This window comes from Penicillium digitatum, chromosome 2 (genome assembly GCF_016767815.1).
Source record: "Penicillium digitatum chromosome 2, complete sequence".
NCBI classification, from domain to species: domain Eukaryota; kingdom Fungi; phylum Ascomycota; class Eurotiomycetes; order Eurotiales; family Aspergillaceae; genus Penicillium; species Penicillium digitatum.
In genome coordinates this window covers 4,131,863-4,144,972 of record NC_089385.1, presented here as the reverse complement: position 1 = coordinate 4,144,972, position 13,110 = coordinate 4,131,863, and the positions used below count along the sequence as shown (strand labels likewise).

Sequence of the window (13,110 nt, the reverse complement as noted above, 5' to 3'; positions counted from 1 at the left end):
AGGCGCCACACTCTAGCCGGAGTGAATCGAGAGGGCCGACGGAGATAGCCGCTCAGCAAAGCCACGAGGGGGGGGGGGATGTGTTTGGATCGACCTAATAGGAGAATCTTATAAGCGGTCCGAGTCACACATCAGGCAAGACGGTTATTGCGAAGAGAAACAGTTCTGAGAAGCGGGTATCAAGTGCTATCAATGCATAGAGGAGAAGCTGAGTTTCAATGGCAATAGTATCAGGTGCCTCAAACAATGTGCAGTCACAGCACGCGCACGGAGCAAGACGATGATGCTAGGAAGAAAGGGCCACCCACTACAGGCAATGGGAGACGGGTGTCCGATTAAACGTACCTCAGTAAAATTTGGGTTAAGCAATTGACAGATCGAGTGGGAAACTGCTTGAGAGCAGGGGTTATTGGGCAAGCTTGGTCGGCGCTGGAGGATCTCCGTGTCGCTAAGTGGCAGGCTGGGAGTGGGGGGTTTGGAAGCACCAGAGGGATAGGCACTCAGGTCGCAGCCCACTGCGAAAGCACGTAAATCACGATTTGACTAGCAAGAGACAAATTTGCCGATGTATAAGAGACCAGATAAAGATGATGGCGTCGAGTTGTGGAGAGGAGGGAGGGAAGTGGATGATTGTTGTTGAGGTGTAGGGAAAGGCGGGCTGGTTCTCCTGGCTGAAATGGTGATGAGAGGGGGACCACGACCAAGTTCTATATGGACTGTACGTTTCTTAAGTGACTTAGATCTCTTTATACTTCAGTTTGAGCGAATGCGTTAACTCGATAACATAATGATCTCCTCTCGTCTTGTCCCAACACAACTTTCGTATGCTTTTTCCCGCTTGTTTCAAATTCTGCTTATGTCATGTCGCACGTGCCTCCCAGGGGACTCGAATTTCAGGCACAGACATAACAACGTCACTGCACTTGGGACACTTTGGGATCGAAGGTGTTGGGCTCAGTCTGAATAGGTGGTGATGCAGTCCACTACATTTATCTTCGAGTCAAGCAAAGCAGGTTTTGGAAGTGGAGATCTTTTTAAAGAGGTCCTTGTTCTTTAGCCCACATCAGATTACAACATGCCAGGCTAAACTGTGCGAGGCATCAAAGTTGAACTCAACAGGAAATCTCTACTTGAAAACGTTTCAATACTTGGGCTGGCCAATTTTGTGACATCTGATATGCGAGCTATGACTGCTGAGACCATATCGATATTTCAGTGGAAAGTCGTTTGAAGACGTTGAAAAATATATATTTCATTTAAATGACTTGAATCTCTACTGTGATTAATTCAATTACAGTGGACTTTACCTCGAGATTTCCTTTTGCTTTTTGGGGGTTTTTTCTATAGCTTCTATTAAGGTATATTTGACGTCTTTACATCAAAATCAAAGGGGAAATGTCTTCTCAAGACAAGAGCACACATTCCAATTTGTACCATCATTAGAAAATTCACAAAGACCTCACGAGGGTGTGAACAGCTACACAGTAAGTATAAGATACAACCTTTGCACAGGGGCTATAATTCTTTTCATCACACTACCACGACCGAAACAGATAAACAGGGCTCTAAAGAAGACAATCTGCTCTAAATCAAGCCTAGTCAGTCATCCTCTCTCGCAATCCTCGCCACGTTTTTCAATACCTCAAGTTTCTTTACCAACTGACCATTGCGTATGCACTAGCTCTAACTTCCCTTCTTCGTGCTCACAATCTTTGAAACATACCTCAAAGCAGTCCTAACTTCCACCACGGCGGATGTCATCATACCCTGGATCGCTTGTCAAAATCTAGGCACGCTACCTTCAGATGAATGGAATTCCACATGCGAGTTGTGTTGCGGAACTAGGTACCTGACCAGCTATTGGCATTTGCAGTGTCTTCGCTACAAAGTCGGCCATTGGAATCATGGCGAGCCCTTTGGCGTGATGTTCACAATCGACGTTATTTCGCCGCACAGGTGCATTGATTGCAAAAATATCGAGGACCTTTGTGATTGGGCAAGTTTTGACGATTTTTGAATTCCTTCTTTCCTACGCTCACAACGATTGGGACCTTTCGCAGATCCTGCAGGGTTTGAAGGGACACGCTTTCGAGCTGATGGTCTTGATCCAATTCGCGGAAAAATTGTTGGAATGTCAAGGAGAATGTATACGAGGAACTCCGTGACGCAGTCTGTAACCTCCGTACTCCCTTTGATCACCTGGTCGAGACATACCGCAAGGCTCACATTCTCACAGGCATTGTCTCCGAGGTGGTATTTTTTTTCCAATACGCCCTACATCTGTGAGTACTTGCTAATTTTTGAACAGAATGCCAAGGGTGGCTATTTTATGTAGTGCAGAGCTAGAGAATATACAGCCCGTGCCAGTTCCCAGTCGACCAGGCAGATGTATCATAAGTATGCTGTCCGAGCTACAGAGCATGTCTGCCTTCGTACAGGTAAGGAGGCATCTATCAGTTAAGCCGCCGCGATTTGTGCCTTCTATCAAGCTGTCAAGGCCAACTTTGAAGAGATTGCCCGTGGGCCGGACTCCGTGCTCACTTCTGCCGACATCAAATATGCCAAAGACAAATTTCCTCTGGAGATTCCAGTGCTTTGAATCGATTGGGTTGCTTTGCCTCACCCTTTGCGGTGGGCTTTAGTGATCATTTCACATGGCTATGCTCACGGTTCGCTCTTGATTTTTGTTTTGATTTTTCAGGTTTCCTGGCGAGGCGGCTGTTGAGCAGGACCTCTTTGATGTTTCCCGCCTGGTTCTGCGGTTGTTTCAGAGCCGTTGCATAGCATCTTAAATGAATTGTTTTCTAGCAGGTAAGTCTGTTCATGGTATCATTTAGAACCCTCGACTCCATAAAGCACGAAGTTTCTTCATCTTTGCCGTTTCGTAACTTGGACAATAGAAGAGGTGGCAATACCCAGAAGCCAAAACGCAAGTTTTATGAGTAAATTGTAGGACCTCATGATCGCGTTAGGGTGGTATCATTTAAAGGAGACAATGATGAAGACAGGGGTCAGGAGAGCAATGTAGAAGCCTCAGAGAAGAGACAAAAGACATGAAGGCAAATTGCGGACCTGTAGTAGGATATTGGGGTATGGAAATTGCATACATAGGGGGAGATGGAGCTGATATTTAAGATATATACCGGTCTTAAGAAATCTACCAGTCCATAAAGTTTTTTTGGTAATTTTGACTTGGACTGTAATTCAACTCATATATTTTCCGATGCAGATCATAGCATGCTGGGACAAATGACAAACACATGTGGCAAAAGGACAGAGATCGATGGAGAAAGCAGCGATTAGTGTCACAATTCATGTGTTCTTCATTTCATTTCAAAGCCCTCCAAGGAGCGTCGCAGGACATCATGCGAGGATTTGTGTCTACACTAGCTGTAAGCTTCTTGAGCCGCCTATGATTACAGATGTACATAGTACCTCGTCGAGTTTCATCCAAATTCTCACAATCTTATTGTGATAACATTAGGACCAGTGGCAGTGCAGCTACTAAAATTCTCTTCAAGCCCAGGGGAGTGTTTGCTGCAGCACTGTTTTTCTCGCTTTTGTCACTAGCACCGATAGCTGAATTTTCTACAGCGTAGGTGTAATAAAGATTAGCAGCTTTCTGCGTACCTGAGCTTTCAACAGCAGTGGTAGCAGGCAGCCCGACGGCCGAGATCGTTGACCATCAATTTGCCAAAGGATAGAATCCTGTTGTTTAGAGATTGGCGCTATAGTAGGCGATCGAGACCCCCATCACGTAACTTTATGGGGGAACCAGTGGTAGCCTCCATGGAAGTTAGTCTTTGGTCGAATCAAGAACAGAGCGCAATGGCAGGATACACTGTGGCAAAAATGCACCCTCAATGTCCCCATGCTTCCTGAAACAAACTCTTCATCTTATCCATCCTTCAGTTGCTGGACAATGTCCGATTTTTATAGACCAAGATCTGGCCGGTCAAGTTCTGGGCAACATACCGTCGGATGGCCCTTGCTCAGCAGAGTAAGCTAATTCACGGCTATGGGCTTATCATCTATATAGACTGTCCAAGGCTGGGTGAGTATGGCCAAGTCTTGTACTAATACCTAGATGTTGTGTCTCACGTATGGCGAATGGGAATCTTCAACAGTAGAATCGAAAGCTCGAAGGGGAAGAGGAACAGGTGAAAGAATCCAACATGGCAAAAGTCGAAGGAAGGGGCTGAGTGTACATGGCAGCGCGAGAGGGAGGAGGTCTCCATGGCCCAGGGCTCCAGGGGGGCAGCGTGTCTGCTTCAGTGGACATATAACTTCTGATCGAACCATATCAGGTCTCTCAAATGCCAGTTCAATACCCCCTCTTGAAGTGTTTCTTCAAAACGTGCTTGGTCTTGTGGGTAGTGTAATCCCGAAGACAAATCAGGCCGCTACTCCTGATGGATTGCATAAGACCATTTGACCGCTAGGCCAAAAGATCATAAGGACAAACAGAACGTCTATTTGTCATTGCAGCGGTATATATAAAAGGCCCTAATATCCGTTAGGGACAACTCTAGTTACTTGCAGGCACCGCAGCGGCCTTTGTCGCGATGAGTCAGCGAAACTTGCCGGCGCACTAACCGCTTGTGGAATGTAGACTTGATTCTTTTCCTTAAACCTGAGAGATATCGCTAGGAGCCTTGAATTGTGCCGGAGTTGAAGGAATACACAGAAACAAATCCAGATAAGTGAATAGCGCTGAGAGTACCGGAGGAAAGTGGTAGCGTTGCCTTTGGTCGCATTTGCGCGATCCCACCCAAGAGCAAGCCAAAAGCAACCGCAACCAATATCAATTGAGACTCACAGCTGGCGCGAATAATATTTACAACTACATGACCCACGAGTCTGATCCAAAATCAATCATTATGGATGATAAACGGGGGCCCAGAACTGCTCCCTTCTACATGGTGCCATCCCGTCGCCTTGTCAGTGTTGAGCACCCGGCCGTGGTCCGCAATGTCGACAAAGCGATTGACACGTTACAAGGCAATGCCGGAATTAAAACAGTGAGAATGGTAGCCCCTCTGAAATATTGTTAAATTGATGCTAATGCAATCCAGATCCTGAACCCAGCCCAAGAAGGCACACTAGCTAATCTGGTATTGCGGCCAGAAGATGCCATGGCTCGATCGGTCCAGTCAACGAGTATGCAATCGAACAATGTCCTGCTCAAAGTAACTGTGCCCAAGAGGACAGGAAGAAGGCGCAAGAGAGGCTCCAATGAGCCTTTCGCAAACGTACCAGAGTCGAATACATCCGGGCCGCCCCCACGACGGACCGCGAAGGATCTCTTGCGCAGTCTGAGTGACAACCCTTCCAAGTATCAGATTGAGCCAGTTGGAAGGGTTGAACGCACACATGTGTTCCGAGGTAAGCCCACCACTTTGGTACCTATTTGCTATCTTTAACATCTGAAATCAGGAATTCCTGATTTCGTTTACTCAACCACGGCGAGTACCTTTACGAATCGATTCCGAGACCAGATTCTTCCCTTTGACTGTGAGTCCGCTTGACGTGAATGCCCCCGAAACGTCGCTAACAACCCACAGTCGACAAGATGAAGCAATTCGACATCGACATGACCAAAGGCGCTTCCGGGAATGCAGATCTCATCCCACCGCCATCATTCAGCCACGGGGATGTCCCATTCCACTACATGTAAGAGCCATCACGTCCAAACACTAGGCCAACACCAGGAGACCACTAACCTCTGTCTCCCAGCTACCGACAAAACCCAACGGTGAAACAGGCAATCGGCCGCTCCGGCAAACTAGAAACCGTGAACACACAAACCGCCAACAAAGTTCTAACCCACCTAGTCCCCTACGATATACCCAAAGTTCCATCCGAGCCACGTCCAGACATGCTCCCAATAAGCGCACTGGACGCAGGCATGCTCCGCACAATCGCGACACTAAATGCTCTGTACGAAAAACAGCCCGCCTGGACACGTCGAGGACTCCGCAACAACCTCACAACGGACGAAGAACGTCTGAACCTGCGGCACGCAATTCCATACGTGGGCTACATCTTCCGATCTGGACCATGGCGTGACGCAATCATCAAACTGGGCGTCGACCCACGCACCTCACCAGAGTACCGACACTATCAAACCTTCATGTTCCGCCTCCTGGCACGGGAAGCGGAACTCGCACGCGACGGCGGCGGCGGCCGACGCCACAACGTTCCCCGACCAAGCGACCAGCGCGTAGGCGAAGACGAAAACGCCAGCGGGCCGTCAACGGGCCACATCTTTACCGGAAAGCAACCCTTTGCACAAGACGGACGGATCTGGATGGTCGGTGAGATTCAGGACGCGCAGCTGCGGGCAGAGTTATATCCTCCCGAGGCAGGACCTGGATTCCTGCGCAGCGAGTGCGACATTGTTACTGATGGGTGGTTTGGGAATGGCACGCTTGCGAAGGCGAAGACGGTTATGCGCCATAAGATCCAGGCGTTGATGGAAGGGCGGGAACCTATTGATGCGGATTATACGAAGATCTTGCGGCTTCCTGCGCACGCGCGGTCTGAGGCTGATTTCCCGCTTTTCACGCTTGATCCTGACGTTGCCACCCAAAAGGAGATTAGTCTTGCTACAGAGGTTCGGGCGGTTATTCGTGGCTCGCCGGTCTGGAGGAATTTGTCTGCTAACGCTGGGTTGGTGAGGAAGGAGGCTGGGGAGGGGAGGGGCAAGGTGAAGGGAAAGCAAGCTTTGAAGGGGAAGGGGGTTGAGCCAGAACCGGAGCCTGAGCCTGAGCCCGAGAAGGGGGATGAGGAGAGTGAGGGTGAGGAGGAGGAAATTCAGCGGAGAGAGATGTTAGCTGCTCAGGTTGCGGATGCTGCTGCGGCGAGGGATGCGGATGAAGCTGATGAAGCTGATGACGACGACGAGGATGACGGGGATGGGGATGATAGTGATGATATGGACGAAGACGAGGACGAGTAACGGGGACTACTAGATTACTTGTGGATCGGCCACGTCTGAGAAAATGGCACTTGGAGCCCAAAATGGTCATCAAAAGGATCATTTTGATCGTTGCTAAAGCCATCGGTAGACTTGGAATATATCGTGAAGCGTCAGACATAAAAAGATACAATAACTCATCAATTAGGCGCAATAATGGATTTCAACCCAAGTGGTCTCAACAGTGAAGCAAAGAAAGATACAGAATTCGTAGCGAACGTTATACCAAAACGCCTAATAGGCTGAACAACCAGTGTCCACAAATAAACAAACGCCGAGGACCGAACAGAAACCGCCAAAACAAAATAAGCAATTCGGTAGGGGTATTTGGGCCGAACCCAGGCCAACGAACAGCGCCACTAAACCGGGTGCAGATGCAGATGAAAGGGATGACGGGAAGGCAGATCAAAGAGCAGATTTAGTGTTGTCAACTGAGTCCTTGTGATTTTGGTGCTGGGTTTCAGCAGCCCCAAGGGCAACAACATCCGAAATTGAGTCGATGGGAGTAGCTACATGGGCTTCCTGGCTTTGTGACAAGGGCGAAGAAGGCTTCTTAAACTCGGGCGCGTGCTCTTCTTTATCATATACGACGGTATACGAGAACGCATTGCAGTCCTCGGCATAGTATTCAGCAGCGTTGAGCTCACCCAACGGAGCACGGGGCTCATCAATCTTCGGCAACTTGCGAGCGGCAGGAATAGTTGCAGCGGACTGGCGAGTCCGGGGGACTTCAACGCCCAGCTCATGAGGGGGAATGTTCTCCTTTCCACGGGTGCGTGGGTCAGACTTTCCCTCATCATCACTGATGTCTAGGACAGTAGTAGAGTGTTGCATCAGGTTGGTCATTTCCTCCTGCTCGGTGTCTTCGTGAATCTCAAAGCACCATGACGCTGGGGCCTTGGGCGCAGGCGCAGGCTTGGGAGTTGTAGAATGGGCGAGGACAGAGGCAAGAGAGAAGGGACGAGCAACGCCGCGCTTACTGTGGTGCTCTGAACGGGGCTTGGCGATAAGCGAACGACGAGTGGCTGACTTGCTCGACTTGGGTGATGGGGAGCGACCAGCGGGCTTGAGGATGGGCGCTGATTTGGGAGTTGTAATCGAGGAGATCTTCGAGGGGGTCAAGAGACGAGGGGAGATGTTGATGCGGGTGGAAAGAGCCATGCGGGATGTTTTGATGGGCTTGGACACACTTTGATCTTCGTCATCCTCAACGGTTCGCTTACGTTTTGAGGAGAAGCGAGCGGGGTTGATATTCTCAGAATCGGCATCAACAAAGATGGAGCTCTTCATGGAGGTAGACTTCATGGACAAGGCACCTGGTTGGGATTGTAAGCTAAGTCATGTTGGGAAGATCAAAACATCGGTCATCCCGTACCATTTAGCTGGTTCTGACGATTAAGTTTTGAGCGCATCAATGGCATCGTGTCCAAACAGCCTAAAGGCCGACGAGTAGGAGTCATCGTGAGAGTGGCCATGGTGAAGGAAGAAGGGAAGTGGGAATGTTTTGATTTGGTCAGCGCTAAGTGGGGGGGAGGAGCTGGAGGATTGGCGGTCTACAATAGGCACCCGACAGGCCGATCGCACGATTCAACGAGAAAGAGGGGGAATTGTGCACAGGTGAATCAAAAAGATAGCAAATGATGGAATGATAGGAGTTGGTCGGATGAAATTCGGATAATTAAAGAAATGGATAGGATATGGCCGACGACACCGTAGAGAGAAGGGATAATTCGGGGGTAAAGAGGTATGTAGTGATGAGGTAGTCCGTAGATATAAATAAGTTTGGACGTGATGTTTTAAAAAGGTTAGGATTAGAGGATTCAGAGGCAAGGAGCAGAGGATATAAGGAGTTGCAAATGGAGGATGGAGGGCGAAGGAAAACTATTTCAAGGACTGCATTGCTCCATAAAGCGCGTCGCGTTCACGGCCGATTCGAAAAGTGGCGTATGTGTCCCAGCACAATCCAATTGACTTTCATTCTTCGATGTCTCGTGTGGAAACGATGGTATTATGCAGATCACTACGCGCTTTTCCGTACACTGTATACAGTGTATACAGTATGGAGTATGGAGTACTCCGTGGTATATTACTCTAGTGCCATTGTCGAGGTTATAGACAATTAATTCTTCCGAATTTTGTCTAGAATAGCCCACAGTATATCATTACCAGCACCCGAAAGGTCAGAAAGCTCAGAAAGGTCAAAAGGACTATTCCCCTCTCTGAGCACTGCCTATCGCGTATCCCTTGGACGCGTCGGTCATTAGCCTAAGTACCCGGTACTTGGCATCCACTTAACTAGCGCATACATCACGGAGGTACCAAATACATGCTCCACGTCTTGCACGTTCCTTCACGCGCGACTTCGCGTTCACGTTTCTTCCTTGTGCAATGTGCGCTCATTCGCGGCGAACAACCTCTGCAATTGCACCAAAACCCCGTTGCATGAAATCTTTAATAAAACTCTGCCGATGCATCTCTCTCCATTGGCTTTGCCCCATCCGGACTTTGGTTACCGGATGACACCATGGACATAGAGGCCGATCAGGGGCTGCTGGGGTTTGAGGTGAATATGGAGCAGGGTACAGAGTACGAAATTTCAATTCAGGGGAAGGGATGGAGGTGTCTGAAGGGTGTCGCACACTCAAGGCTGGGGAATGTACTCCGAGCTAGCTATCCAGGTGGTGCAAGCAGGAATTTGCCCCTGAAGACTGTTTCAAGGCGTAGAATGATGGTGGGTTATTAATTTTAGGGATATTGGGATATTACGGAGTCCTCCGTAAATCGCCAGGGATTCCTAGGTTTGATGGCACCTGTGCCCCCTTTTCCTCGTGGGGTCGGAAAAATTTCCTCCGCAGATGGATCTTTGTTGCAATCCTCGCGAGTCCCGAGAGCCTATCCTTTGTGCCATCGACATGAAATCGCATCGGCGTTTTACGACGGGCGGGAAATTCCGACCGGGGTAGATCATATATTCCGTAGCCTCGCAGGAAGCAGTATTGTGCATGGCCGCAGACGCACCGTGCCAAATACCTCAGATCTCATCATCAAAAGGAATGATGTCCATGGCACCCTGACGTTCCACAGCCTGAGCCGAGGCACACGCAGCCAAATGCATCTCCTCGTCCATGATAGTTTTATGCCAGTATGCCTTCTCATTGTCCGCAACATCCTGCTCAGCCTTGCCTTGCGCGCGACGCTGCTCGCGCCACCGTGCCACTCTGACAGTGTAGGCACCTACAAATGTATCACCTGCGGCAGTAGTATCCAAGACTCGGGAGACAGGGGCGGCCGCAATGTCATAGGTGAAGTGCAGTACTCTGTCACTGGGTCCAGACGAGCCGCCATCCGCAGCGCTGTACCAAACACTCTTCGCCCTGAACACAATAAGGATCTAAGTCACACCCGATTTGTGGAAGTATTGAGCGACCTCCTTCTCCTTGCCATTCAAACCTTCTGCATCCGGCACTGTGCGAAGCAGTTGCTCAGCAGGTGTTCAGCAGGTGTTCAGCAGGCGGAGTCATCGGCTCAGCCTCCGTCTCGTTCAAGATCAAATAGTCGACAGCAGCGTATACATCCTCGGGTAAACCATCAGGGGACGCAGGTGCCGGGCTTAGCATGACATCTGGACCACACTAAATGCCACGTTTCCCAGCAACGCAAGCCTTGGATTTGTAAGACGCGATCTCACGTAGGATGCCGATAACCGTGTTGACCGGGATCTCGCCTTGCATGACAATGATGTCCGGTCCGGGCGTCGCTAGCGCCATGCCCAGCACCTCCGGAGTAGGCTGCATGCCAGCTAATTTGCACCGGGAGAGTAGAGGGTGCGGCTCTCACCGCCAGCCGACGAGTCTACGATAATCGCAGCCACACCCGTGTATGCGTTCTCGATGACTTTGACTCTGGACGGGTCGACTTGATCAGGGCGGAGAAGTGCCCGTCCAAAACTCCCACTGCGCCTATCATCTCAAAAACAACGTCGCTTTTCGAGATCTTAGTGCCTGTTTGCTTGGCTCGGGACATGCGTCCGCATACCACGGCTTGGTTGGCGCCCTTGCCGCCGGCGCTGGTGAAGTATGATGAGGAGGTGATTGTCTCGCCTGGGTCTGGAAATCGTGGTGTGGCTAAGACCCTGTCCGCATTAAGGCATCCAATTACTTGGATGATAGGTGCCATGGCTGGTTGTGTGATCCAGTTTGCTTCGTAGCTCGGGGGTTGGTTGTGGCTTTGGGTCGGGCTGGGAAGATCTGCATGCCTTGGAGTGGTTTAGGTGGGAGGCGAGATAGGTCCCAAAGATCTCAGATTTTTCAATTCAACCAAGTAATGACCGTTCATAACTTTTGGTCAGGCGATTGAGAGAGACAGGGGTTGAAAGTGGAAAGAGAATTGGAATGACGTTTTGGCCGGGCAGATCGGATATGGGACTTGCGGGGCCGACAGCCACGGTTCCGTAGATCCGATCTACAACGTTTAGCCACTGCTAATTTGACAACACATACCTCGAGGAAATTTAAACAGGCTTCCCACTTTCTAAGACACTTGTTATTACATCAGTCTCAACTTTGAATCCTTCTATCAGTTACACCCATTCAAGTGAGATTGAAAATGAATAAAGACAGCTGTAAAACAACATGCAATGCAGGAGGCGGAAAAAGTATAACGAAATCCCTTTTAGGTTCTGTCACTCCTAGGGTCAAACCAGTTAGCTCACAACCCAATTCGACCTCCCTATCACTGCTCGGTCAAACTCAACAACAACACTTACTCCTTTTAACATGAATCAAACCAATGGGATATTAGGGCGTAGGCGGGCTAAGTTAGTAGAGCTCTGACAGCTAAGCTCTGATGCAACCGCAGAACCATCAACTCCCTCAGCCTCCCGTCAATTAATCATTCCTCAATCTGGATTTCATAGTTTAATGCCTCGAGTTTATTGATCTACCGGGTCTGTCTCCTCCTGTAATCCATGCGTAATTGATTTCCATGCGTAATTGATTGATAGCGTTCTACAAAAATCTAGCTCCAGCCAAATTTGACATTGTCTTTGACCCATGCACTTCAATGTATCTTTTACATCCAGGTAAAAATCAACTAAGGGTGAATTCAAAAATATGAAATATGAAAGTAGCACATGCGAACAATCTTGATCCTCGCACGTTTATAGAACTCGAAATTCTATAAAAACCACGATGGATCCAAGGGAGAGATCGGGAAAAAAGACCCTATCAATGACAACACCTACAGGGCTGGATCCTCAAGCTCTCCAGCAATATAAGTAAAGAATTGTAGGTCATATGTGAAATTGAATACGGAGCAAACACTTAATAGCATAGCATAGTCTGAGGATTTAAACTTCCCTGGCTTGCGTGCTCTTTGAATCAAACCAGGTAATGAGAATTCCTGTTCATCTTCTTATCAGAATCTGGAGGGCAAATACAGAGGTCAATCTCGCTCCGGTTCCCTTCAGTCGTGTTGCGAAGTTTGAGGCGGGGAGTTTTAATCACTTGCTCTAGCTGCCCCAGACTGCGCTTTAGTGATGGTTTTGAGCATTCGAAGCATGAACAGTGGCGTTTTGGAGCTTTCGGACGCCGGGAGGTTGGCATCAGGGGTTTACATTGGTTCTCAGGTGATTTGATAGGATCTTATTGTTGCTTTACGTTAAGTTATGTCAGTTAATTTCATATTTCCATCAAATTCTTATTTCACGGAACTCTTATCTACTAAAATCATCTTATGCTTTGAATATTGCTTAAATTTTGTGATTGGAGGGAGTGGTGTTAGTGAGTGACATTGTCGAGATGTAGCTCCACCCCATCATATTCTATACTTGTTTAGACTTTGGATCGTAGATCCACCCGTGGACAGGTGGTAGGTCGATGGACCACGTGCGGACACACTAGCACGGATAGGGGCTAGCTCACGACTTCATCCCAACTATGTGACACCAACAATTCTTAAAACAAATGATGATATTGATCAGAAAACCCTACTTCACCATAATAGTAGTGTACTGCAGTCTATCATTAGATGCATTATGCGGGAACAGTTGCCGTCATTATTACCAGATTAGTAGGCTACTAATGCGGCCATGTGACGTCCTTTAAGTTGCTCATTTTGTATCGATCTTTAAA

The 13,110-nt window shown here is 48.7% G+C and overlaps 4 protein-coding genes across 4 annotated transcripts; 1 reads left to right on the top strand and 3 right to left on the bottom strand.

The window, feature by feature from the left end:
- Nucleotides 1-52: 52 nt before the first annotated feature.
- Pdw03_7475 (uncharacterized protein) lies at nt 53-786 on the bottom strand (the record flags this gene model as incomplete). The annotated part of the gene is made up of 5 exons (XM_066101667.1): nt 53-94; nt 346-460; nt 579-671; nt 723-726; nt 777-786. 5 exons carry the CDS (start codon nt 784-786, stop codon nt 53-55), a joined length of 264 nt encoding a protein of 87 aa, XP_065956750.1.
- A 4,094-nt stretch (nt 787-4,880) lies between these two features.
- Nucleotides 4,881-6,961, top strand: Pdw03_7474 (RNA polymerase III transcription factor subunit, putative; the record flags this gene model as incomplete). The annotated part of the gene is made up of 5 exons (XM_014678366.1): nt 4,881-5,021; nt 5,076-5,385; nt 5,437-5,514; nt 5,565-5,673; nt 5,737-6,961. 5 exons carry the CDS (start codon nt 4,881-4,883, stop codon nt 6,959-6,961), a joined length of 1,863 nt encoding a protein of 620 aa, XP_014533852.1.
- Nucleotides 6,962-7,384: 423 nt separating this feature from the next.
- On the bottom strand, nt 7,385-8,454 carry Pdw03_7473 (WD40/YVTN repeat-like-containing domain; the record flags this gene model as incomplete). Its single annotated transcript, XM_014678367.2, has 2 exons — nt 7,385-8,295; nt 8,355-8,454. 2 exons carry the CDS (start codon nt 8,452-8,454, stop codon nt 7,385-7,387), a joined length of 1,011 nt encoding a protein of 336 aa, XP_014533853.2.
- Nucleotides 8,455-10,461: 2,007 nt separating this feature from the next.
- On the bottom strand, nt 10,462-11,155 carry Pdw03_7472 (Ribokinase; the record flags this gene model as incomplete). The annotated part of the gene is made up of 2 exons (XM_066101666.1): nt 10,462-10,601; nt 10,888-11,155. The coding sequence occupies 2 exons, from the start codon at nt 11,153-11,155 to the stop codon at nt 10,462-10,464; spliced, it is 408 nt and encodes a 135-aa protein (XP_065956749.1).
- Between the last annotated feature and the right edge of the window lie 1,955 nt (nt 11,156-13,110).